The 27,490-nt window shown below is 39.3% G+C and overlaps 1 protein-coding gene across 1 annotated transcript; it reads right to left on the reverse strand.

The window, feature by feature from the left end:
- gabrp (gamma-aminobutyric acid type A receptor subunit pi) lies at window positions 1–27,291 on the reverse strand. Its single transcript, XM_034092948.2, has 10 exons — window positions 27,232–27,291; window positions 26,142–26,222; window positions 25,881–25,993; window positions 25,695–25,762; window positions 25,396–25,613; window positions 24,426–24,508; window positions 19,414–19,551; window positions 19,161–19,313; window positions 6,651–6,844; window positions 1–454 (listed from the first exon to the last, which is right to left on the reverse strand). The coding sequence occupies exons 2-10, from the start codon at window positions 26,192–26,194 to the stop codon at window positions 122–124; spliced, it is 1,353 nt and encodes a 450-aa protein (XP_033948839.1). The 5' UTR covers window positions 26,195–26,222; window positions 27,232–27,291; the 3' UTR covers window positions 1–121.
- Between the last annotated feature and the right edge of the window lie 199 nt (window positions 27,292–27,490).

Consider the following 27,490-nt stretch of genomic DNA (forward strand, 5'->3'; position numbering starts at 1 on the left):
AATACATTATGTGACACAAAAAAGCATGTATGATCAGTTTAGATCCAGTGGCAAATGGTATTGGGTCTCAAATGAGGAGATAGAGCAGCATCAATGATGGTGAAATGAACAATGCAGCCGCTCAGAGGAACAGATAGTAAAGCCAGTAGAGGATATTGACACAGACGAACGCCATGGGGAAAGCGGTGCGAGAGTGGCGATCGATGTTGTGTGGATTTTCCACCGTGAAGGCGGCCGCAGCTCTGCGTGAAGCGCTCCTCACTGAGGACAGACCGCAGCCCTGATCCGAAAGCCTCTCTCTGGCCCCAGCATGGTTCCTCGTGTCGCAGTCCGCTGCCTGCTCCAGGGGCTCCTCTGCAGTGGAGCTCATCTGCACAGTGTGTTTCGGCTGGGTGGAGCGGAAGATGGGGATGGAGCCGTTTCCGTTGGATTCATTGAAATCCCTCAGAAGCTCCTGATAGAGAGACAATAACAGTGTTGTTGTTATCCAACATGCTTTAACCTCTTCTATACCGCACCCCCGATACCGCAACCCAGTCTCACGGCATTTCCTGTTATAGTTACGACATTTAATCTATTGATTCGTGTTCACCAACACGATTTTCCCCTTTTTTTCGTGTCATACAGAACGATTTTAAAAACAATGTATTTATATTGGTAGTATGTTTCGTGCCTGCAGCACTTCTTTTTGGCCGTTCGGGTCTTGGAAGACCGGAAGCTGTGGGGTTCATAAAAACATGTTCTTACTCAATATCAAGCCACGATTATTGTTTTTATTTTAAATCGTATAATGTCGGACTTTTTTTGTCGTCTGTGAGGAAAATAAATGGGGCTCAGAGCCTCAAAATACTGAAATCTGTATTTTTTTAATCTTTTTTTCCTTCTAATTTGTTATTCTTTTCTAAATAACACACTGTTATTTACTCACCAATAACACACAATTATCCTTGTTTTTATTTATTTGTTTAATTCCATAATCTCGGGCTTTTTTGGCGTTCATCAGGAACTGAATTTCAAAATAGAAATAACCGGAAACAGACGTAGGCCTATAAGGGACATTTCGATCATCATTGCGATACACACCCACTGAACTCATTACCCAAGATCCTCAGCTATGGTTTAAGCTCGCTGATTGGAAGTTTTAGCCGCAATGCATGTAGGGATATGGTGTTAATGCGATATGAAATAGGATGGCCGAAGACACTACACTACCCATAATCCCCAGCTATCGTTTAGTACTACTGTCCCCGTGATTAATCTTCAAGCTCTGGGATTGGATGTTGGAGTGGCTGTGCGCCAAGGTTACGCTGAGCGTCAAACAGCTGTTTGAAATGGAACGAAACCACGCCAGACTATCCAAAACTGGAATCTAACACCCCCCCAGAACTACACATGCTGGCTAATGTCCATCCATCCATCCATCTTCTCCCGCTTATCCGTGGTCGGGTCGCGGGGGTAGCAGTTCCAGCAGAGAGCCCCAAACTTTCTTTTCCCTGGCGACATCAACCAGCTCTGACTGGGGGATCCCAAGGCGCTCCCAGGCCAGCGAAGAGATATAATCCCTCCACCTGGTCCTAGGTCTACCCCTTGGTCTCTTCCCAGCTGGACGTGCCTGGAACACCTCCCTAGGGAGGCGACCAGGTGGCATCCTAACTAGGTGCCCGAACCACCTCAACTGGCTTCTTTCGACGCGAAGGAGGAGCGGCTCAACTCCGAGTCCCTCCCTGGCTAATGTGTTTCGCAAAATGTTCTATGGGACGTCTCTACTGAACGTTTTGGTTTTTCCCACAATTAGAAGTTGCCAGTATTAAACACATTGGTGTTATCAAATGTAAAACATATAATTAATAAATGGGTGAAAATCGCTTGTGTCCATAATGCTCAGCATTAAAGGGAAATGGAAACACTTTTCAAACTGCTTTCCATGCGACAATATTCCCATTAGGAAATGTATTTATCTAGTCTATTTCCAATGTAAACGATCGAGATACGCAAATTAATTTTTTGAAATATGTGCCTCATGACCATGGGCGCTTCCATTGCTCCGGGACTTTCCCAGTGACGTCACTGAGTGGGTACGGCTTCCTGGGCCAAAGCTCAATAACAAACAACATGGCGTGCAATGCACCAGTAGTTTACATTAAAAGAAAACGGTCGTCGTCAGGAGCGTATTGTATTGCCCCAGGCTGCACAAATGGATTTTATACGACGAAGGAAGAAGTACATTTCCATAGGCTGCCACTAACGGATGAGAAGCTGCTCAAAGCATGGGTTATTTCCATGAAACGGTCCGATCCGCCGCTGAATCAGTACGCACGTGTGTGCAGCGAACACTTTAAAAATGACGATTATGTCCACAAAATGAGGTTTGATGAATCTGGATGCCTGGTTCAATACAAAACATCGGATTTGAGGCCAGGATCTGTATTCGATTTCTCAACGTATGCAGTCAGGAACACCGACCGTCCCAGCACGTCGGCCGCGCAAGACAATGACACCAGTGTCAACAAACGTGAAGTTCGAGCCACCAAACGAGTTGCTTCAGCTGCTGAGAGAGAGGTAAATATTGCAGCACTACCAGATTATAGCTCACGCATGTATTTACTGACACAGTGTGACCTTATTAATTAACGCAATCGCGTCCAAACTAAATGGTAGCTATTATTATGACGTACAATGGAGAATTGGGGGTGTTCTATAGCTCAACTAATTAAACTGGCATACACACGCTCATCTGTCGAAAACAGCCCTAAAAAGGCTATTATTGCTGGACTAGGTGTTCAATGGATGGTATTGCAGGACCCAGAGCGCACGGAGCACAGAGCGGACAGCAGATAATGGAATTGCAGTTGTATTGCTATTGCTTATAGATTATCAGAACATTTCAAAGGGGACACAGCCCCATTGGATATTAACCTATGGATTAACTACATCATCGTTTTTATCGTTGTAATGCCATTGAAGACCAGTTTAGACCAGACAATGAGGAAGGTAAGCCGTTAGCCTAGCGCATGTTAGTACCTAGCGCCACTTGTTTTGATGTACGTTTTTGTTGATAACCTCGCGAGTTTGTATCTTTCAGTGTTGAGGTGGGCACCGTTAGATTCTGTGTCTTTACGATCATAAACAATGTGTTGGATGTGCAGCTAGGATAAGTAATAAGGGAGCTAGGAGTGATTTTCGGTGCAGTAATAGGTTAGCATTTTTCGCTCGGGGCTAATTCAGAGGCTCACTGTTAGCATTGTGTGTTTTTTTTTTTTAAATTCCGGATCGTATGCCACTCTATTCGACCTAATCGGTTCATAAGCATAGGCCATGGGATGCATGGTAACTGTAGATGCTTCCACATCAATGTCATCTCCCGACGAATAGCCAAATTCATCGTTCAAAACGTCGATCTCATTGCATAATTCCTCCATCGCTGCCATATCTGCTACGTTGTGTTGACTTCCGGTATGGATATCCGGAGCGAAGACCCACCCAGTGACGTCACCATTTGGGACTCCCCTAATGGCGGCGGCCTGGTCCCGGAATTCCCCACCCGGCCGGCGGATAATTACTTTTGGCGAGTAATATCATCATCATAAATATTACGATCAATATCCATTGTAAAATGAATAAACTACCGGAATATTATAGCTGTAATTGGTGTTTCCTTTCCCCTTTAATATATACCCACATGACAGCTCATTGTTACTTTGTAATTCTTCTCCACTACAATTCAGAGTTTAACCTGGTATTTTTAGAGTTACTTTGCAGATTCTGATTAATGATGTGAAATATAAACAACCCTTAAATCAGACTTTAGTTACACCTGAGTAAAATTCAGGTAAGGTGATTGTCAAGTGCCAACAATCAGGAGAGATATTTGATAGTTGGTGCTTGAGAAGACTAAACATTTATCTGCAATTGACATGAATGGAAACGAGTAATAAAGTATATTCATTACTCGTTATTCTCTACTAATAGTTAATTAAAGACTGTATAATGGATATTTTGCACATCCCTTTCAAGATGTCAAGATTTTCTAAGGTTTATTGACATATCATATACACAACTATGGTAGTTATGCAATGAATGAAAAACTTGGGTCGCAGCTGAGGTTCCTCAACAGTGCATTACAAGACATCTATCAATATTTGTGTATACCTCCACCATTAAACTGTCATATTCTGCACATTTCTTACTATCTACATGCATAAAAGTATAATTGATACGTAAAATATCAGTTCAAATAAGTGCTTCAACATAGTTAACATTGCAGGAAAGCAATATATTAGACGTTAAGTACTTTGTCAGGCTTAATATTTATCTGTTGATACCCCCAAAGCTTTGTTATTATTTAAAAGAAGACCTTAATCTAAAGTATTATTTAATGTTTAAATAAAGGTTAATTCGTTTTTCTGTTTTGCACCTCCTCCTATTAATATCTTTGTACATCCTGCACTAAACTGTTTTATTGCAGAGATCACTTATAGTATCTTCTTGATTTTTTATATTCTATATTTCTATCACAGACCTTCTACTTTCCCCTTATGAAAGTATGTACTCTAATATTTTTGTCATCAAATATAACACATCAAAACAATAATTCAATAACGTGCTTTAACCACTAGGCGGTGCACACAAGGTACACACAGCCATAATAACTTTGTGTTATTAGTGTAGGACACTTATGTATGTACAACATCTGCAGATGTGTAGTTGTATTCATGTTTTCACATAATATTACAGCATATTGCTATATTATTTCAGACTCAGTATTTACATTCTTACATTCAAAGAAAATCAGTAATATCTTTAAAAACTACAAGTCCCTTTCTATCAGCTGTGCACCGTTATGGTGTAAATATAACCTATCTACGAATTAGATCAAATATAAAAGTCAGCCGAATTAGTGTTGATACTGCAAGGAGACGTATTGTGTGAAGAGAAATTGAAGATGTTGTTTAATTGTTGATATATTTATGATCCACGTCAAGTATTCCGTTTCAGCGGCATTTCTTCAGTTTTTCCAAAGGTTTTCTCATCAGGGCTCTATAAATAAAGAACTACGGCAGATCTGTAATATGTAATGCAGCCGAACCGTGTATTACAATGCCGTTATGTGATGACTTTCAAAGAGAAAAGCAAGAACACTCGGAATAAAGTATTATTTTCTTTAAAAAATGTTTGTCGGATTTCATATCGTATTAACACCATATCCCTGAATGCATTGCAGCTAAAACATCCAATCAGCGAGCTTAAACCATAGCTGAGGATCTTGGGTAATCAGTTCAGTGTCTGTGTATCGCAATGATGCTCGAAATGTCCCTTGTAGGCCTACGTCTGTTTCCTGTTATTTTCATTTTGAAATTCAATTCCTGACGGACGCCAAAAAAGCCCGAGATTATGGAATCAAACAAATAAATAAAAACAAGGATAATTGTGTGTTATTGGTGAGTAAATAATAGTGTGTTATTTAGAAAAGAATAACAAATTAGAAGGAACAAAATATTTTAAAAAATACAGATTTCAGTATTTTGAGGCTCTGAGCCCCATTTATTTTCCTCACAGACGACAACAAAAGTCAGACATTATACGATTTAAAAGAAAAACAATAATCATGGCTTGATATTGAGTAAGAACATGTTTTTATGAACCCCACAGCTTCCGTTCTTCCAAGACCCGAATGGACAAAAAGACGTGCTGCAGGCACGAAACATACTACCAATAGAAATACATCGCTTTTAAAATTGTTCTGTGTGACACCAAAAAAAGGGGGAAATCGTGTTGGTGAACACGAATCAATTATAGATTAAATGTTGTGACTATAACACGAAATGCCGTGAGACTGGGAGACTAATTTGTTCTGGGAATGTCATTTTCGAGCCTGAGACCTGAAAAACAGGCTCAGGGCTTAACAGGTTAAGGGTGGGTGAATACAATTAATTTTAACTCATAGAAATCACTTTGAAGCTTACCATGTTGATGAATTCAAATAATACAATTATTTTTCGTAAACAAGTCTTCGGAAATGTAATGTTAAAAAACACGAAAAGGCATTCTTCGATTTAATTTGTGAGAATTTGCCGACATTCCCACATCAGAAATCTGAACAATGGATAAACCAGGTTAAAATTATTGTTTAATTTTGTTGACAAGTTGGAGTCAAAAGTTTCAAGATGGATCTCTCGGGATATGTGTTTTTGTCAATAAATCTGAATACTGTCAAAAGTAATCAAAGGTTTTAAATAATGTATATTAAATGTAATATAAATCGTACTTTGAATGATTTATGACCAAACCCCTCTGAAAAATCCTTAAATTTTTATTTGCTTATTTAAGAGCTACTGAAGTGAAAATCTCCCTTTCAGAAAAAGAGAAAAATATTTGGAGAAAACGGCCTTAAGGATACGTTTTGTAAAATAGAACATTTTGCAAGACACTACAGGTGAATACTTAATACATTTAAGCTAATATGTATCACCATACAATTTCCCCAGTTGATTAGGTTTATGCAAATTAGGTAATATCTTATGCCTACTTTCTGAGGAATCTAAAGACGCCACTAGACACAGTTTAGTATAATAAACACTTAACGGTATATTCTGGATGTTTCGTTCCACTATAGTTTTTCACCTCATATTTAAATATGAACATTTCCTCACCCTGTGTAATTCCTCTATCGTCTGGTTCTGCATGGTATAGAAGTGTGCACATGCGTACTCCACTAGAGCACCAAATATGAAGGTGAAGCAGATGCCCAGGTACACATCGATGGCCTTGATGAAGCAGTTGGCATTGGGCAGGGATGTGCGGGCACCCATCATCAGGGTGGTCATGGTCAGGACTGTTGTCACTCCTGGGAAAAACATCACAGTGTTGTTTTCATGATGTAAGATAGTGGATGAAACTCTACTTCATGTGTCATTTTTTTTGGAATTTCCTTTTTCTATGCTCTTTTATCTAAATGGGTACTGGTGTAAGTAAACCATTTAAGGGTACAGTTGTTCCTTTAGCTGGAGCCACAGTGATGATGATGTATTTATACTATCCTTATGAATGCAGGACAGTTATAATGCTTGAAGGAAATTGGTGCAATCCACTGCGTCTATTTCCTACATGTTGGATCAACATGTAAAGCCAACATGTGTATATTGTATTAATGCTATTTTTATCCACCTACAAAACTCTTAAAGATGAATACAGTTGTGTTCAATTGAAATGATTGTAATTGTATGTACTGATAGTCCTATCATCTACAATATTTAACATTTTTGCCACAATGGAGTGTGTTTTAACCCCTGTATTGTGTTCAAAAGCTGTTACCGTTCAGGTGTTCGCGTGTCAATTTTGACCCATGATTTATCTCAGTCCAAAACACACAAAAAAAATATTATCATCGAATATTGTTTTAACTTCATCATAACTAACTTATAATGCATTCATTACCGTACAATCCTGTTGTAATTTAATGTTATGGCCCAAAACACATTACACCACATATTGCAAACGTGCATGTGTGTGTTCAGGTTCAAGTGTTAGTGTACATATTCTTTGAGAAAGGTGGAGTTCCCATGGGGGGAGGGGGGCAGAGGGAGGGGAGACCAGGTGCATGTTGCGAAACATTATTGTTACATTGTATGAAGGGGGTGGGGCTGGGGTGTCTAAAGTCAAAGATGAATCTTGATTGGGCCAAATTTGACCTCAAGTCACCCTAAACAATGCTGCTGGGTCTCCCCAAACCCGAACACCAAATGATACACCTTTTCTTTTTAGAGACCTTCAGACTTGTCAAAAATTGTCAAAATCAGTTTTGTAGTGTTTATATAGCTGTTGTGGAGGATATCATGAAGCCTTGTTCCGATAAAACAAACTAGAGTGTAGTTATTATATAATTTTAACTTGAAACGGGTCACGGGAGACCCGAACACAACATAAGGGTTAAATGAGTGTATATTTGTCGTTTTTCTTTCAAATCTAGGATACCTAACTGCCGATGAACACAAATCTGTCAGCATTGTGAACATTTACTTTTCTGCTATATTTTAAATAGCACCACTATAAACATTTGACTATATTGTGTTATAATATGTTTTCTCTGCTTTGGTCATATCTGTCTGACCATATATAAAGTCTATAAAAGTGATTCAATATATGAAGAATTGATGCACTTAGGCCAGGGGTGGGGAACCTCCGGCCTCCGGGCCGTATGCGCCCCGCGAGACCATTTGGTACGGCCCTCGAGGTAATTTATAAACACACGCAAAAAATAAAATAAATCTAGACCGCAGAATAATTAAACAAGAGAGTGCCTGTTTTTCCTGGCCAAGGTCAGGGTCCTTGAACACAACACGAGCCTAACGTGTCATCACGTGGTATGTGTCTCGTCTGACAGGGGTGTAGTTCTAACGGAGAGCACCAGAACGCGGCTCCGGGCCGGGACTTCACAAATTGCAGTAACCATAAGGAGCCATACACATGCCGCAGTTTTTGCGTGGCTGTGTCTTTATTTGAGAGCCCAGTGGCGATCTGCTCATCTGTCATACTGATCATACAGTCAATACCTTTGTTGTTATTAGCATCTGGTTAGCTAGCTATGCTAACGAATATAAGAAGCTTTTTCTCCAACCAGTGAGGTAAAGGCACATCTTTATATGACCATTAAAGTTATCAAAAAACAAGAGAATAAAGTAAACAGGTATAAAATACTATATGACAGTAAAAAAAAGTTATTATTAAACAAGAATACAGTTTAAAAGGGGAGTGATTTGTAAAATATCCATAAAGAAAAAAATCTGCTTACAGTTCTGTTTCATGTGGGTGTTGAGAGATGTATCCATAGATCTATTAATTTTACTCTCAAAATGCACCAGATTGATGCTTTTAACTTCAACATTAAAAAAAAATCTTCCTGGTGGTGCATGCCCCCAAACCCCCCTAGATGAGATTAGATCCCCCCCCCCCCCACTTAAATCATGTCCATATGGATATGAAACTAAATACATTTGCACACATCTTGTGACCATATATTTCTGTTTTGGTGGTCATGCCACGGTGCATGCATGCGCGGGTCATGGTCAAATATCTGGATTAAGAGGTTGCTTTTTCTTTGCACAGCATGAAAGAAAGGCAAAATCAATGGGCTGTGATTTTAGTTTTCTAAGCAGACGTTGAGTTCAATAATTTGTACGGCCCTCGAAGGATGTTGTAAAAATTGAAATGGCCCTTGAGAGGAAAAAGGTTCCCCACCCCTGACTTAGGCTCTTAACTCCATGATACTTTGACCTTTAGATAAACCCAGTTAGACATCCAGTACTGACCGATGCAGGTCCTGGCTGGGACAGAGGACTGGCTGATCCAGAATGAGACCCAGGAGAGGACCACGAGCAGGATGGAGGGAACGTACGTCTCCAGGATAAAGAAGAGCACGTTTCTACGCAGTGCGAAATGCAACACCAGCTTAGGGTATTGTCCTGTAAAAAAGACAAGGTATTGTAATGATGTATCATTTCTGCTCTCATATATAGGCTACTCATTTGTTAGAAGGGGCTTCTGGGGGTTGAAGTATCCTACCTGTCTCATACACAGCCTCGGACACTGAGGTATAGTAGCTCTCTACGCTGTACTGAGCTAAGCCTCAGTATGTCGAGACCCTTCACCGAATCATTCCCTCTGGTCCAATAGAACACCACGTCCTGCAGGTTTGTAGCCCCCTGGAAACACACATACAAAATGTCTGATAAGTTAGTGGTCCAGGAATGAGTACTACATCCGGAAATGAGTTAGCATTTTGGCACGTTGGGATTCCCTCGTCCCAATATCAATGTTTTTGGTCCTGAAATACTACTTAATATATTTGTACATTGTGTATAAAACACTTCATTAAATATGCCACAAACGGTTGCTAACAAGGGACTAAATGAGACTACTAAATTTCATAGCGCCAAACATTAGCCACCGTTAGCGTAGCGGTGGTCACGCGCAGTCATACTACCGCAACCCAGTCTCACGGCATTTCGTGTTCACCAACACGATTTTTAATCTATTGATTCGTGTTCACCAACACGATTTGCCCCTTTTATTCGTGTTGCACAGCACAATTTTAAAAGCAATGTATTTCTACTGGTAATGTGTTTCGTGCCCGCAGGCTGCAGCACGTCTTTTTCTCTCCGGTCGGGTCATGGAAGACCGGAAGCTGTGTGGTTCATAAAAAGATGTTCTTACTCAATGTCAAGCCACAGTTATTGCTTTTATTTTAAATCGTATAATGTCGGACTTTTGTTGTCGTCTGTGAGGAAAATAAATGGGGCTCAGAGCCTCAGGATACTGAAATCTGTATTTTTAAAATATTTTTTTCCTTCTAATTTGTTATTCTTATCAAAATAACACACTGTTATTTACTCACCAATAACACACAATTATCCTTGCTTTTATTTATTGGTTTAATTCCATAATCTCGGGCTTTTTTGGCATCTGTCAGGAACTGAATTTCAAAATAAATATAACCGGAAACAGACGTAGGCATTTCGAGCGATTACCCAAGATCCTCAGCTATGGTTTTAGCTCTCTGATTGGATGTGTTAGCCGCAATGCATGCTGGGATTTGGTGTTTATATTATATGAACTCCGGAAAACATTTTAAAAGTATAAAATAATACTTAATTCCGAGTGCTCTTGCTTTTCCTCTTTGAAAGTCATCACATAACGGCATTGTAATACACGGTTCGGCTGCATTACATATTACAGATCTGCCGTAGTTCTTTATTTAGAGAACCCTGATGAGAAGACCTTTGGAAAAACTGGAAGAAATGGGCGCCGAAACTGAATACTTGACGTGGATCATAAATATATCAACAATTAAACAACATCTTCAATTTCTCTTCACACAAATACGTCTCCTTGCAGTATCAACACTAATTCGGCTGACTTTACATTTGATCTAAATTCATAGATAGGTTATATTTACACCATAACGGTGCACAGCTGATAGAAAGGACTGTAGTTTTTAAAGATATTACTGATTTTCTTTGATTTAAGCTCGCTGATTGGAAGTTTTAGCCGCAATGCATGTAGGGATATGGTGTTAATGCGATATGAAATAGGATGGCCGAAGACACTACACTACCCATAATCCCCAGCTATCGTTTAGTACTACTGTCCCCGTGATTAATCTTCAAGCTCTGGGATTGGATGTTGGAGTGGCTGTGCGCCAAGGTTACGCTGAGCGTCAAACAGCTGTTTGAAATGGAACGAAACCACGCCAGACTATCCAAAACTGGAATCTAACACCCCCCCAGAACTACACATGCTGGCTAATGTCCATCCATCCATCCATCTTCTCCCGCTTATCCGTGGTCGGGTCGCGGGGGTAGCAGTTCCAGCAGAGAGCCCCAAACTTTCTTTTCCCTGGCGACATCAACCAGCTCTGACTGGGGGATCCCAAGGCGCTCCCAGGCCAGCGAAGAGATATAATCCCTCCACCTGGTCCTAGGTCTACCCCTTGGTCTCTTCCCAGCTGGACGTGCCTGGAACACCTCCCTAGGGAGGCGACCAGGTGGCATCCTAACTAGGTGCCCGAACCACCTCAACTGGCTTCTTTCGACGCGAAGGAGGAGCGGCTCAACTCCGAGTCCCTCCCTGGCTAATGTGTTTCGCAAAATGTTCTATGGGACGTCTCTACTGAACGTTTTGGTTTTTCCCACAATTAGAAGTTGCCAGTATTAAACACATTGGTGTTATCAAATGTAAAACATATAATTAATAAATGGGTGAAAATCGCTTGTGTCCATAATGCTCAGCATTAAAGGGAAATGGAAACACTTTTCAAACTGCTTTCCATGCGACAATATTCCCATTAGGAAATGTATTTATCTAGTCTATTTCCAATGTAAACGATCGAGATACGCGAATTAATTTTTTGAAATACGTGCCTAATGACCATGGGCGCTTCCATTGCTCCGGGACTTTCCCAGTGACGTCACTGAGTGGGTACCCTTCCTGGGCCAAACCTCAATAACAAACAACATGGCGTGCAATGCACCAGTAGTTTACATTAAAAGAAAACGGTCGTCGTCAGGAGTTTATTGTATTGCCCCAGGCTGCACAAATGGATTTTATACGAAGAAGGAAGAAGTACATTTCCATAGGCTGCCACTAATGGATGAGAAGCTGCTCAAAGCATGGGTTATTTCCATGAAACGGTCCGATCCGCTGCTGAATCAGTACGCACGTGTGCAGCGAATACTTTAAAAATGACGATTATGTCCACAAAATGAGGTTTGATGAGTCTGGATGCCTGGTTCAATACAAAACATCGGATTTGAAGCCAGGATCTGTTCCCACAATATTCGATTTCTCAACGTATGCAGTCGGGAACACCGACCGTCCCAGCACGTTGGCCGCGCAAGACAATGACAGAGCCACCAAACGAGTTGCTTCAGCTGCCGAGAGAGAGGTAAATATTGCAGCACTACCAGATTACTAGCTCACACATGTATTTACTGACACAGTGTGACCTTATTAATTAACGCAATCGCGTCCAAACTAAATGGTAGCTATTATTATGACGTACAATGGAGAATTGGGGGTGTTCTATAGCTCAACTAATTAAACTGGCATACACACGCTCATCTGTCGAAAACAGCCCTAAAAAGGCTAGTATTGCTGGACTAGGTGTGCAATGGATGGTATTGCAGGACCCAGAGTGCACGGAGCACAGAGCGGACAGCAGATAACGGAATTGCAGTTGTATTGCTTATAGATTATCAGAACATTTCAAAGGGGACACAGCCCCATTGGATATTAACCTATGGATTAACTACATCATCATTTGTATCGTTGTAATGCCATTGAAGACCAGTTTAGACCAGACAAAGAGGAAGGTAAGCCGTTAGCCTGGTGTATGTTAGTACCTAGCGCCACTTGTTTTGATGTACGTTTTTGTTGATAACCTCGCGAGTTTGTATCTTTCAGTGTTGAGGTGGGCAGCATTAGATTCAGTGTCTCCTCGCGATCATAGACGATGTGTTGGATGTGCAGCTAGGATAAGTAATACGATTTTCGCTGCAGTAATAGGTTAGCATTTTTCGCTCTGGGCTAATTCAGAGGCTCACTGTTATCATTGTGTTTGTTTTTTTTTTATTCCGGATCGTATGCCACTCTATTCGACCGAATCGGTTCATAAGCATAGGCCATGGGATGCCTGGTAACTGTAGATGCTTCCACATCAATGTCATCTCCCGACGAATAGTCAAATTCATCGTTCAAAACGTCGATCTCATTGCAAAATTCCTCCATCGCTGCCATATCTGCTACGTTGTGTTGACTTCCGGTATGGATACCCGGAGCGAAGACCCACCCAGTGACGTCACCATTTGGGACTCCCCTAATGGCGGCGGCCTGGTCCCGGAATTCCCCACCCGGCCGGCGGATAATTAATTTTCTTTTGGCGAGTAATATCATGTACAATAAATATTACGATCAATATCCATTGTAAAATGAATAAACTACCGGAATATTATAGCTGTAATTGGTGTTTCCTTTCCCCTTTAATATATACCCACATGACAGCTCATTGTTACTTTGTAATTCTTCTCCACTACAATTCAGAGTTTAACCTGGTATTTTTAGAGTTACTTTGCAGATTCTGATTAATGATGTGAAATATAAACAACCCTTAAATCAGACTTTAGTTACACCTGAGTAAAATTCAGGTAAGGTGATTGTCAAGTGCCAACAATCAGGAGAGATATTTGATAGTTGGTGCTTGAGAAGACTAAACATTTATCTGCAATTGACATGAATGGAAACGAGTAATAAAGTATATTCATTACTCGTTATTCTCTACTAATAGTTAATTAAAGACTGTATAATGGATATTTTGCACATCCCTTTCAAGATGTCAAGATTTTCTAAGGTTTATTGACATATCATATACACAACTATGGTAGTTATGCAATGAATGAAAAACTTGGGTCGCAGCTGAGGTTCCTCAACAGTGCATTACAAGACATCTATCAATATTTGTGTATACCTCCACCATTAAACTGTCATATTCTGCACATTTCTTACTATCTACATGCATAAAAGTATAATTGATACGTAAAATATCAGTTCAAATAAGTGCTTCAACATAGTTAACATTGCAGGAAAGCAATATATTAGACGTTAAGTACTTTGTCAGGCTTAATATTTATCTGTTGATACCCCCAAAGCTTTGTTATTATTTAAAAGAAGACCTTAATCTAAAGTATTATTAATGTTTAAATAAAGGTTAATTCGTTTTTCTGTTTTGCACCTCCTCCTATTAATATCTTTGTACATCCTGCACTAAACTGTTTTATTGCAGAGATCACTTATAGTATCTTCTTGATTTTTTATATTCTATATTTCTATCACAGACCTTCTACTTTCCCCTTATGAAAGTATGTACTCTAATATTTTGTCATCAAATATAACACATCAAAACAATAATTCAATAACGTGCTTTAACCACTAGGCGGTGCACACAAGGTACACACAGCCATAATAACTTTGTTATTAGTGTAGGACACTTATGTATGTACAACATCTGCAGATGTGTAGTTGTATTCATGTTTTCACATAATATTACAGCATATTGCTATATTATTTCAGACTCAGTATTTACATTCTTACATTCAAAGAAAATCAGTAATATCTTTAAAAACTACAAGTCCCTTTCTATCAGCTGTGCACCGTTATGGTGTAATATAACCTATCTACGAATTAGATCAAATATAAAAGTCAGCCGAATTAGTGTTGATACTGCAAGGAGACGTATTGTGTGAAGAGAAATTGAAGATGTTGTTTAATTGTTGATATATTTATGATCCACGTCAAGTATTCCGTTTCAGCGGCATTTCTTCAGTTTTTCCAAAGGTTTTCTCATCAGGGCTCTATAAATAAAGAACTACGGCAGATCTGTAATATGTAATGCAGCCGAACCGTGTATTACAATGCCGTTATGTGATGACTTTCAAAGAGAAAAGCAAGAACACTCGGAATAAAGTATTATTTTCTTTAAAAAATGTTTGTCGGATTTCATATCGTATTAACACCATATCCCTGAATGCATTGCAGCTAAAACATCCAATCAGCGAGCTTAAACCATAGCTGAGGATCTTGGGTAATCAGTTCAGTGTCTGTGTATCGCAATGATGCTCGAAATGTCCCTTGTAGGCCTACGTCTGTTTCCTGTTATTTTCATTTTGAAATTCAATTCCTGACGGACGCCAAAAAAGCCCGAGATTATGGAATCAAACAAATAAATAAAAACAAGGATAATTGTGTGTTATTGGTGAGTAAATAATAGTGTGTTATTTAGAAAAGAATAACAAATTAGAAGGAACAAAATATTTTAAAAAATACAGATTTCAGTATTTTGAGGCTCTGAGCCCCATTTATTTTCCTCACAGACGACAACAAAAGTCAGACATTATACGATTTAAAAGAAAAACAATAATCATGGCTTGATATTGAGTAAGAACATGTTTTTATGAACCCCACAGCTTCCGTTCTTCCAAGACCCGAATGGACAAAAAGACGTGCTGCAGGCACGAAACATACTACCAATAGAAATACATCGCTTTTAAAATTGTTCTGTGTGACACCAAAAAAAGGGGGAAATCGTGTTGGTGAACACGAATCAATTATAGATTAAATGTTGTGACTATAACACGAAATGCCGTGAGACTGGGAGACTAATTTGTTCTGGGAATGTCATTTTCGAGCCTGAGACCTGAAAAACAGGCTCAGGGCTTAACAGGTTAAGGGTGGGTGAATACAATTAATTTTAACTCATAGAAATCACTTTGAAGCTTACCATGTTGATGAATTCAAATAATACAATTATTTTCGTAAACAAGTCTTCGGAAATGTAATGTTAAAAAACACGAAAAGGCATTCTTCGATTTAATTTGTGAGAATTTGCCGACATTCCCACATCAGAAATCTGAACAATGGATAAACCAGGTTAAAATTATTGTTTAATTTTGTTGACAAGTTGGAGTCAAAAGTTTCAAGATGGATCTCTCGGGATATGTGTTTTTGTCAATAAATCTGAATACTGTCAAAAGTAATCAAAGGTTTTAAATAATGTATATTAAATGTAATATAAATCGTACTTTGAATGATTTATGACCAAACCCCTCTGAAAAATCCTTAATTTTTATTTGCTTATTAAGAGCTACTGAAGTGAAAATCTCCCTTTCAGAAAAGAGAAAAATATTTGGAGAAAACGGCCTTAAGGATACGTTTTGTAAAATAGAACATTTTGCAAGACACTACAGGTGAATACTTAATACATTTAAGCTAATATGTATCACCATACAATTTCCCCAGTTGATTAGGTTTATGCAAATTAGGTAATATCTTATGCCTACTTTCTGAGGGATCTAAAGACGCCACTAGACACAGTTTAGTATAATAAACACTTAACGGTATATTCTGGATGTTTCGTTCCACTATAGTTTTTCACCTCATATTTAAATATGAACATTTCCTCACCCTGTGTAATTCCTCTATCGTCTGGTTCTGCATGGTATAGAAGTGTGCACATGCGTACTCCACTAGAGCACCAAATATGAAGGTGAAAGCAGATGCCCAGGTACACATCGATGGCCTTGATGAAGCAGTTGTGCATTGGGCAGGGATGTGCGGGCACCCATCATCAGGGTGGTCATGGTCAGGACTGTTGTCACTCCTGGGAAAAACATCACAGTGTTGTTTTCATGATGTAAGATAGTGGATGAAACTCTACTTCATGTGTCATTTTTTTTGGAATTCCTTTTTCTATGCTCTTTTATCTAAAGGGTACTGGTGTAAGTAAACCATTTAAGGGTACAGTTGTTCCTTTAGCTGGAGCCACAGTGATGATGATGTATTTATACTATCCTTATGAATGCAGGACAGTTATAATGCTTGAAGGAAATTGGTGCAATCCACTGCGTCTATTTCCTACATGTTGGATCAACATGTAAAGCCAACATGTGTATATTGTATTAATGCTATTTTTATCCACCTACAAAACTCTTAAAGATGAATACAGTTGTGTTCAATTGAAATGATTGTAATTGTATGTACTGATAGTCCTATCATCTACAATATTTAACATTTTTGCCACAATGGAGTGTGTTTTAACCCCTGTATTGTGTTCAAAAGCTGTTACCGTTCAGGTGTTCGCGTGTCAATTTTGACCCATGATTTATCTCAGTCCAAAACACACAAAAAAATATTATCATCGAATATTGTTTTTAACTTCATCATAACTAACTTATAATGCATTCATTACCGTACAATCCTGTTGTAATTTAATGTTATGGCCCAAAACACATTACACCACATATTGCAAACGTGCATGTGTGGTTCAGGTTCAAGTGTTAGTGTTACATATTCTTTGAGAAAGGTGGAGTTCCCATGGGGGGAGGGGGGCAGAGGGAGGGGAGACCAGGTGCATGTTGCGAAACATTATTGTTACATTGTATGAAGGGGGTGGGGCTGGGGTGTCTAAAGTCAAAGATGAATCTTGATTGGGCCAAATTGACCTCAAGTCACCCTAAACAATGCTGCTGGTCTCCCCAAACCCGACACCAAATGATAACACCTTTCTTTTTAGAGACCTTCAGACTTGGCAAAAACTGTCAAAATCAGTTTTGTAGTGTTTATATAGCTGCTGTGGAGGATATCATGAAGCCTTGTTCCCATTAAACAAACTAGAGTGTAGTTATTATATAATTTTAACTTGAAACGGGTCACGGGAGACCCGAACACAACATAAGGGTTAAATGAGTGTATATTTGTCGTTTTTCTTTCAAATCTAGGATACCTAACTGCCGATGAACACAAATCTGTCAGCATTGTGAACATTTACTTTTCTGCTATATTTTAAATAGCACCACTATAAACATTTGACTATATTGTGTTATAATATGTTTTCTCTGCTTTGGTCATATCTGTCTGACCATATATAAAGTCTATAAAAGTGATTCAATATATGAAGAATTGATGCACTTAGGCCAGGGGTGGGGAACCTCCGGCCTCCGGGCCGTATGCGCCCCGCGAGACCATTTGGTACGGCCCTCGAGGTAATTTATAAACACACGCAAAAAATAAAATAAATCTAGACCGCAGAATAATTAAACAAGAGAGTGCCTGTTTTTCCTGGCCAAGGTCAGGGTCCTTGAACACAACACGAGCCTAACGTGTCATCACGTGGTATGTGTCTCGTCTGACAGGGGTGTAGTTCTAACGGAGAGCACCAGAACGCGGCTCCGGGCCGGGACTTCACAAATTGCAGTAACCATAAGGAGCCATACACATGCCGCAGTTTTTGCGTGGCTGTGTCTTTATTTGAGAGCCCAGTGGCGATCTGCTCATCTGTCATACTGATCATACAGTCAATACCTTTGTTGTTATTAGCATCTGGTTAGCTAGCTATGCTAACGAATATAAGAAGCTTTTCTCCAACCAGTGAGGTAAAGGCACATCTTTATATGACCATTAAAGTTATCAAAAAACAAGAGAATAAAGTAAACAGGTATAAAATACTATATGACAGTAAAAAAAAGTTATTATTAAACAAGAATACAGTTTAAAAGGGGAGTGATTTGTAAAATATCCATAAAGAAAAAATCTGCTTACAGTTCTGTTTCATGTGGGTGTTGAGAGATGTATCCATAGATCTATTAATTTTACTCTCAAAATGCACCAGATTGATGCTTTTAACTTCAACATTAAAAAAAAATCTTCCTGGTGGTGCATGCCCCCAAACCCCCCTAGATGAGATTAGATCCCCCCCCCCCCCACTTAAATCATGTCCATATGGATATGAAACTAAATACATTTGCACACATCTTGTGACCATATATTTCTGTTTTGGTGGTCATGCCACGGTGCATGCATGCGCGGGTCATGGTCAAATATCTGGATTAAGAGGTTGCTTTTTTCTTTGCACAGCATGAAAGAAAGGCAAAATCAATGGGCTGTGATTTTAGTTTTCTAAGCAGACGTTGAGTTCAATAATTTGTACGGCCCTCGAAGGATGTTGTAAAAATTGAAATGGCCCTTGAGAGGAAAAAGGTTCCCCACCCCTGACTTAGGCTCTTAACTCCATGATACTTTGACCTTTAGATAAACCCAGTTAGACATCCAGTACTGACCGATGCAGGTCCTGGCTGGGACAGAGGACTGGCTGATCCAGAATGAGACCCAGGAGAGGACCACGAGCAGGATGGAGGGAACGTACGTCTCCAGGATAAAGAAGAGCACGTTTCTACGCAGTGCGAAATGCAACACCAGCTTAGGGTATTGTCCTGTAAAAAAGACAAGGTATTGTAATGATGTATCATTTCTGCTCTCATATATAGGCTACTCATTTGTTAGAAGGGGCTTCTGGGGGTTGAAGTATCCTACCTGTCTCATACACAGCCTCGGACACTGAGGTATAGTAGCTCTCTACGCTGTACTGAGCTAGCCTCAGTATGTCGAGACCCTTCACCGAATCATTCCCTCTGGTCCAATAGAACACCACGTCCTGCAGGTTGTAGCCCCCTGGAAACACACATACAAAATGTCTGATAAGTTAGTGGTCCAGGAATGAGTACTACATCCGGAAATGAGTTAGCATTTTGGCACGTTGGGATTCCCTCGTCCCAATATCAATGTTTTTGGTCCTGAAATACTACTTAATATATTTGTACATTGTGTATAAAACACTTCATTAAATATGCCACAAACGGTTGCTAACAAGGGACTAAATGAGACTACTAAATTTCATAGCGCCAAACATTAGCCACCGTTAGCGTAGCGGTGGTCACGCGCAGTCATACTACCGCAACCCAGTCTCACGGCATTTCGTGTTCACCAACACGATTTTTAATCTATTGATTCGTGTTCACCAACACGATTTGCCCCTTTTATTCGTGTTGCACAGCACAATTTTAAAAGCAATGTATTTCTACTGGTAATGTGTTTCGTGCCCGCAGGCTGCAGCACGTCTTTTTCTCCGGTCGGGTCATGGAAGACCGGAAGCTGTGTGGTTCATAAAAAGATGTTCTTACTCAATGTCAAGCCACAGTTATTGCTTTTATTTTAAATCGTATAATGTCGGACTTTTGTTGTCGTCTGTGAGGAAAATAAATGGGGCTCAGAGCCTCAGGATACTGAAATCTGTATTTTTAAAATATTTTTTTCCTTCTAATTTGTTATTCTTATCAAAATAACACACTGTTATTTACTCACCAATAACACACAATTATCCTTGCTTTTATTTATTGGTTTAATTCCATAATCTCGGGCTTTTTTGGCATCTGTCAGGAACTGAATTTCAAAATAAATATAACCGGAAACAGACGTAGGCATTTCGAGCGATTACCCAAGATCCTCAGCTATGGTTTTAAGCTCTCTGATTGGATGTGTTAGCCGCAATGCATGCTGGGATTTGGTGTTTATATTATATGAACTCCGGAAAACATTTTAAAAGTATAAAATAATACTTAATTCCGAGTGCTCTTGCTTTTCTCTTTGAAAGTCATCACATAACGGCATTGTAATACACGGTTCGGCTGCATTACATATTACAGATCTGCCGTAGTTCTTTATTTAGAGAACCCTGATGAGAAGACCTTTGGAAAAACTGGAAGAAATGGCGCCGAAACTGAATACTTGACGTGGATCATAAATATATCAACAATTAAACAACATCTTCAATTTCTCTTCACACAATACGTCTCCTTGCAGTATCAACACTAATTCGGCTGACTTTTACATTTGATCTAATTCATAGATAGGTTATATTTACACCATAACGGTGCACAGCTGATAGAAAAGGACTGTAGTTTTTAAAGATATTACTGATTTTCTTTGAATGTAAGAATGTAAATACTGAGTCTGAAATAGTATAGCAATATATATTGTGTGTAATTGGTGAGTAAATAACAGTGTGTTATTTTGAAAAGAATAACAAATTAGAAGGAAAAAAATATTTAAAAATACAGATTTCAGTATCCTGAGGCTCTGAGCCCCATTTATTTTCCTCACAGACGGCAACAAAAGTCCGAAATTATACGATTTAAAATAAAAGCAATAATTGTGGCTTGATATTGAGTAAGAACATGTTTTTATGAACCACACAGCTTCCAGTCTTCCACGACCGACCGGAGAAAAAGACGTGCTGCAGCCTGCAGGCACGAAACACGTTACCAGTAGAAATACATTGATTTTAAAATCGTGCTGTGCAACACGAAAAAAAGGGGCAAATCGTGATGGTGAACACGAATCAATAGATTAAAAATCGTGTTGGTGAACACGAAATGCCGTGAGACTGGGTTGACTACCGTGATGTAGTTTGTTTATAGCCTGACGTTAGCTATTTACTTTAGCTATTTCATTTACTATTATAACAGTGGTCTTAATATGTTATGGAGCCCCTAAAGGGACATGGAAGAAGAAGAAAAAAGGGAGAGAGAGAAAAAAAAACGAGAAACTAATCCGTTGTCCTGACTTTATTTAATTTTTTGAGAAAGTTACCGGTGCGCCAAGTGGAGCACACAGGAGACAACCATTTAATTGCATACTGTTATGTTTACGTGGGGAAATGACAGTGCATATATATTATTTGAGATATATTTCGAACTCCGACTTAATTTTATGGGCATTTCGGCCAGGGGTGTAGAGGTATTTGTTTAAGCACCAGATTGCAAAACAGGAGAGTCTGTAAACCAGTCTGCTTTGATCTATGAATTAATGTCTGTGACTCTCAGAGTACCTGCTGCCCGCAGCTGGTCTAAAGGGAAACAAACACTCAGAACACACACACACACAGAGCACAAACAGATTCACATCAATCATGCACCCTGGTGACCGGACATCTCCTTCATAAAACTAATAAAAGGGAGAGTAATCGGGCAGTTCGATGTGGTGTAGAGGTGTGTGTGTAGAGGTGTGTGTGTGTGTGTGTGTGTGTGTGTGTGTGTGTGTATGTGTGTGTGTGGTGTGTGTGTGTGTGTGTGTGTGTGTGTGTGTGTGTGTGTGTGTGTGTGTTGCACACGTGTGTGTGCACACGTGTGTGTGCGTGTCAGCCAGTATGAGTGCGTGTCAGCCAGTATGAGTATGTGAAAAATAAAGACAGTGGGAGAGAAAGCCTGGAGCTTACCCGGCTTACATAGGTGTCAGACCTCGCAGCTTTAGAACGAGTGTTGACATAAGCTACACTGATATTATTGTGTGAACTGCACACAGTATAGTGTACTCAGAGAGAGTCTGGTGATGGATTGCTGCATACAGTGGAAAACCTTTGATATGAAATGCAGTTTTGTTGAGCTTAATGCTGAAATCGATAACGCTTTTGAATGAAAAGAAAGAAGAACGAGAAACTTTCTCGTGCGCACGAGATACCCGTTATTCCAACCCAGTCTCATGGCATTTCGTGTTCACCAACACGATTTCCCCCTGTTTTTCCTATTGCACAGCACGATTTTAAAAGCAATGTATTTCTACTGGTAATGTGTTTCGTGCCTGCAGCATGTCTTTTTCTCCGGTCGGGTCGTGGAAGACCGGAAGCTGTGTGGTTCATAATAACATGTTCTTACTCAATATCAAGCCACAATTATTGCTTTTATCTTAAATCGTATAATTTCTGACTTTTGTTGCCGTCTGTGAGGAAAAGAAATGGGGCTCAGAGCCTCAGAATACTGAAATCTGTATTTTTAAATCTTTTTTTCCTTCTAATTTGTTATTATTTTCAAAATAACAGACTGTTATTTACTCACCAATAACACACAATTATCCTTGCTTTTATTTATTGGTTTAATTCCATAATCTCGGGCTTTTTTGGCATCCGTCAGGAACTGAATTTCAAAATAAAAATAACCGGAAACAGACGTAGGCATTTCGAGCGATTACCCAAGATCCTCAGCTATGGTTTAAGCTCGCTGATTGGATGTATTAGCCGCAATGCATGCTGGGATTTGGTGTTAATACGATATGAAATCCGGAAAACATTTGAAAAGAATAAAATAATACTTAATTCCGAGTGCTCTGATGAGAAGACCTTTGGAACAACTGAAGAAATGCCACCGAAACTGAATACTTGACGTGGATCATAAATATATCAACAATTAAACAACATCTTCAATTTCTCTTCACACAATACGTCTCCTTGCAGTATCAACACTAAATCGGCTGACTTTTACATTTGATCTAATTCATAGTTATATTTACACCATAACGGTGCACAGCTGATATAAAAGGACTTGTAGTTTTTAAAGATATTACTGATTTTCTTTGAATATAAGAATGTAAATACTGAGTCTGAAATAGTATAGCAATATGCTGTAAAATTATGTGAAAGCATGAATAACACTACACATCTTCAGATGTTGTACATACATAAGTGTCCTACACTAATAATACAAAGTTATTATGGCTGTGTGTACCTTGTGTGCACCGCCTAGTGGTTAAAGCATGTTATTGAATTATTGTTTTTATGTGTTATATTTGATTAAAAAAATATTAAGAGTACATACTTTCATAGGGGGAAAGTAGAAGGTCAATGATAGCAATATAGAATATCAAAAATCAAGAAGATACTATAAGTGATCTCTACAATAAAACAGTGTGTTATTTTGAAAATAATAACAAATTAGAAGGAAAAAAATATTTAAAAATACAGATTTCAGTATCCTGAGGCTCTGAGCCCCATTTATTTTACTAACAGACGGCAACAAAAGTCAGAAATTATACGATTTAAAATAAAAGCAATAATTGTGGCTTGATATTTAGTAAGAACATGTTTTTATGAACCACACAGTTTCCGGTCTTCCACGACCCGACCGGAGAAAAAGACGTGCTGCAGGCACGAAACACATTACCAGTATAAATACATTGCTTTTAAAATCGTGCTGTGCAACATGAAAAAAAGGGAGAAATCGTGTTGGTGAACACGAATCAATAGATTAAATGTCGTGTTGGTGAACACGAAATGCCATGAGACTGGGTTGGTTATCCTGACTTTTTTTTTGACTCTCTCTTTTTTTTTTTCTTCCATGTCCCTTTAGGGGCTCCGTAATATGTGGACACTTCGTGAACATAATGTGTAATCATCATACATTTGTGTTGGCCACAGATATTACTTATTAAAAAAATCCCATTGCTTTTTGTCATGGTAGCCTAGGTGATGCTAACTTCCGGGTCAGCCATAAAAAGAAACACCACTATGAAAATATTATTGCACAACTGTACAGTTTTAATTATCTGCTACAAATAACATTTCAGTGTGGTGCTCAATACCCAGATGTTGTCGTTCGATGATGATGATGATGATGATGATGATGATGATGATGATGATGATGATGATGATGATGATGATGATGATGGTGATGATGATGGTGATGATGGTGATGATGATGGAGTTCTCAGATACTCACAGCTCTCCAGCTGCAGGGTGCACACCTGTCTGTCCATGGGGTACTTGGTCAGGTCCATGTTGCAGGCGATGGTAGCTGTGATGCTGTTGTTTATTCATACAGTGGCAAGATCATTAGAATAACTCCCCTGAATCACTGGTACTCCTTTGATGTACGACAGGGAGGTTAATAACTAGTGAAATCAAAGAACTCTCCCCTTTATGCATCGATCAAAAGAACAAAGTCTCGTATCTGAAGTGTCAGATTATTATGTATCCCATCCAATCATAAATTGCTGACTTGGTATGTTGAAAATCTCCTGTTGATATATTGCTAACCTATAGAGTGTTCTCAGTCTGTATAGTCAAATCTACTAATTGGGTAAGAAAACATTGTAGATTTGTAATTGGTAGACATGGACATGGACAATATTGATCTGACGTACAATGCAACTATAAATACACAGCTTAATCAGCTTCAAATAAACAGATTTAATTAACAGTTGAATCAAACTGTGTTCTTCTATTCAAAAAGAGTAAGGAATGTCCTTGCATTTCTGTGCTCAGTAAAGCTGCATGAAATTCTCTATCAGTCTGACATGTCTGATAAGATGTCAGACTGAAATTGGACTGTGGCTAAAGGGGAATCTTCCCTAACACAATTTGATTAGTTTGAAGAGCTTTCAAAATACAGATATTCAGGGGCATTACCCTTAGGTGATATGACTTATAAGTGATGATAAATAAGTGTGTTTTGTTGCTTTTTCTTGTAGAACCCAAGGCCAATTCACGGTTGATTACCACGGCAAACAACATGAAACAGTTTTTGTGTGCCTTCCCTTCATTTCCTGCTCTTTGCTGTAAGTGTCCCCCTTTCATTTTTCTCTCAGGTCATTTGTACACATACTGGCTCTGCAGAATGTGTATTTTTGTTGACACATGCGGAAGTAAAAACGTCACTAAATGTCAAATCAATTAACTTAAACCTGTACCGTAGGGCATAGAGAACGGTCCCATTGCTGAAGATGCGGATGAGGCGGTTTTCCACTGTGACGTCATGCAGGAAGGAGCGCTTGGAGTCGGGGATGAAGGTGTCAGGGATCCACAGCAGGGACACGAGGCGCCCGTCCACGCTGACGCTCTCATTCCCCGGGAACACCAGGCGGGAGTCACGCCAGCGCTGACGGAGGAAGATGGTTGCAGTGTAGTCCTAAAACAATATGTAAGGAATACTTATTCATTCATATCTTCATTCACCTACTGACAAAAATAAGTATGACTAGTGATGTACCATGTTGATTTCAGAGATGGCGTCAATGCTGGCGATGTCTAGACTCATTCCAATTTCCACAGGACCCTCTATCAAAGACAGACACACAGGAATTGAAAATCATCAGGCTTTTTTTTCGGGGATACACAAGCATCCAAATTGAAACAATCAAACTCAAATAAATCAAACAATCACGCTCATCCCTACCATTGAAATTAGGCCTGAGGTAGCGGTTGTATCCTTTCATCAGCTTCTGAATTGTCGGCTGCAGCTGAGAGTCGCTCCATTCGCCCCAGTGATTGCCAGAGTACGTACAACCACTGACAGCAATCAACAGATAAATGAGACACGAGATGGACCATAACATTGGGGACTAAGCTAAGAAATTGCATTTTCAACCGATACGAATATCATTGACAGCACGTGTTGTTAACCCTATACATGAGTGTTCTGCCTTTGGACTCTCACCCCTGTGTGAAGGTCAGGCAGAGGGTCAGTAGCGTGTGCAGCAGGGCGGACATTGTGGATTGACAGGCCAGAGGTCAGCGGCTGTGCTCGGGGAAACAAAAACAGATCACAAATCATTCTTCTGCATGTCATGGAATAGCATTGTTTCACCTTAGGGTGGCAGCACATGACCAAATCTGATCCCACAGCTAAGGGAACATGTTTTAAACAGCAGCCATCCTCAGGCTTTGATGTTATAAAACGTTGCCCTCTTACTTAAAAAAAGGTGGAAACTTCCTGGTCAATGAGTTCATTTGTTGCTGCTTGAAAATAAAGAGCGATGAAGCCCTTCCTACTTATTTACATGTTCGTTTCTACGCCTTTCATGCAGGTAAATGTAGCCTGTCACATGCTGATTTATGTGGCTGCAACCTCATGGTTTATTCATCACCTCTCTTACAACTAATCCTGTCTCTCACGCTGTGCCACGCTCCCCTTCTTGCAGATAAATCTAACTGGCAGTAATAGACTTCAGCCCTCCTTAAGTTTTACTTTTATACACACTTTATAAAACCATCATTCATGTGTTTGTGTTTCCTATTTTTCCAATTATAATGTCTCCTCAGCATAGCATTAAATATTTAGTTTTTCATTCACACAGCCCTGCAGTTATAAATCATGATGCATGTGAACACGACTGTTTCCTTTTCTAATGGCCATAATGAAAGTTAAAGAGCCATAGATGGTATTAAGCTGTTTATTTGACATAAGCCAGTTGATGATTAAATCATGCCAAAATATTTTTAACTTAATTTATTGTTTAATGTTTGTAGCTTATAGGCTTAAATAATTGTTTCTCTAAATTCTCTAAAATATTATTTATGTCGGATTATGCATGCTCCTTTTTTCAATTTCTTTAAGCCAACACATCTATTTCCCTTCTGCCATGTATCGATTTACTACAGAATAATCTATATATTTAATTTGTTGCTCAGTCTGTTCCTGCACATCCATATAAATAATTTCTTCCTTAACATTTGATCACAATGAAAACAATTTGACAATTTTAATTTTTTACAGACTTCTTATCATGTCTCCATCTTTTTCTTACCTGTTGCAGTCTTCTGGGGTCCTTTTTCCACCTCAGGTCACTTTATCTCTTTGGTTCCTCCCCCACTCTTCTCTCTTCCTCCCTCCGTCCAAATGTTATGAGAGTCTGAGATGTCACTCCTTCCTTAATAAAGATATCTTCGAATCTCTACCATCTAAATACAAACCCCGGTCTCTCCTATCATTTGGTCCTGATGCGTGGGCTGGTGTTGGTTGTTTTGTTGTTTGTGCATCTCCCCATCTCTCTGCACAGCTGTATT

The sequence above is a fragment of the Pseudochaenichthys georgianus genome, chromosome 10, assembly GCF_902827115.2.
Source record: "Pseudochaenichthys georgianus chromosome 10, fPseGeo1.2, whole genome shotgun sequence".
NCBI classification, from domain to species: Eukaryota; Metazoa; Chordata; class Actinopteri; order Perciformes; family Channichthyidae; genus Pseudochaenichthys; species Pseudochaenichthys georgianus.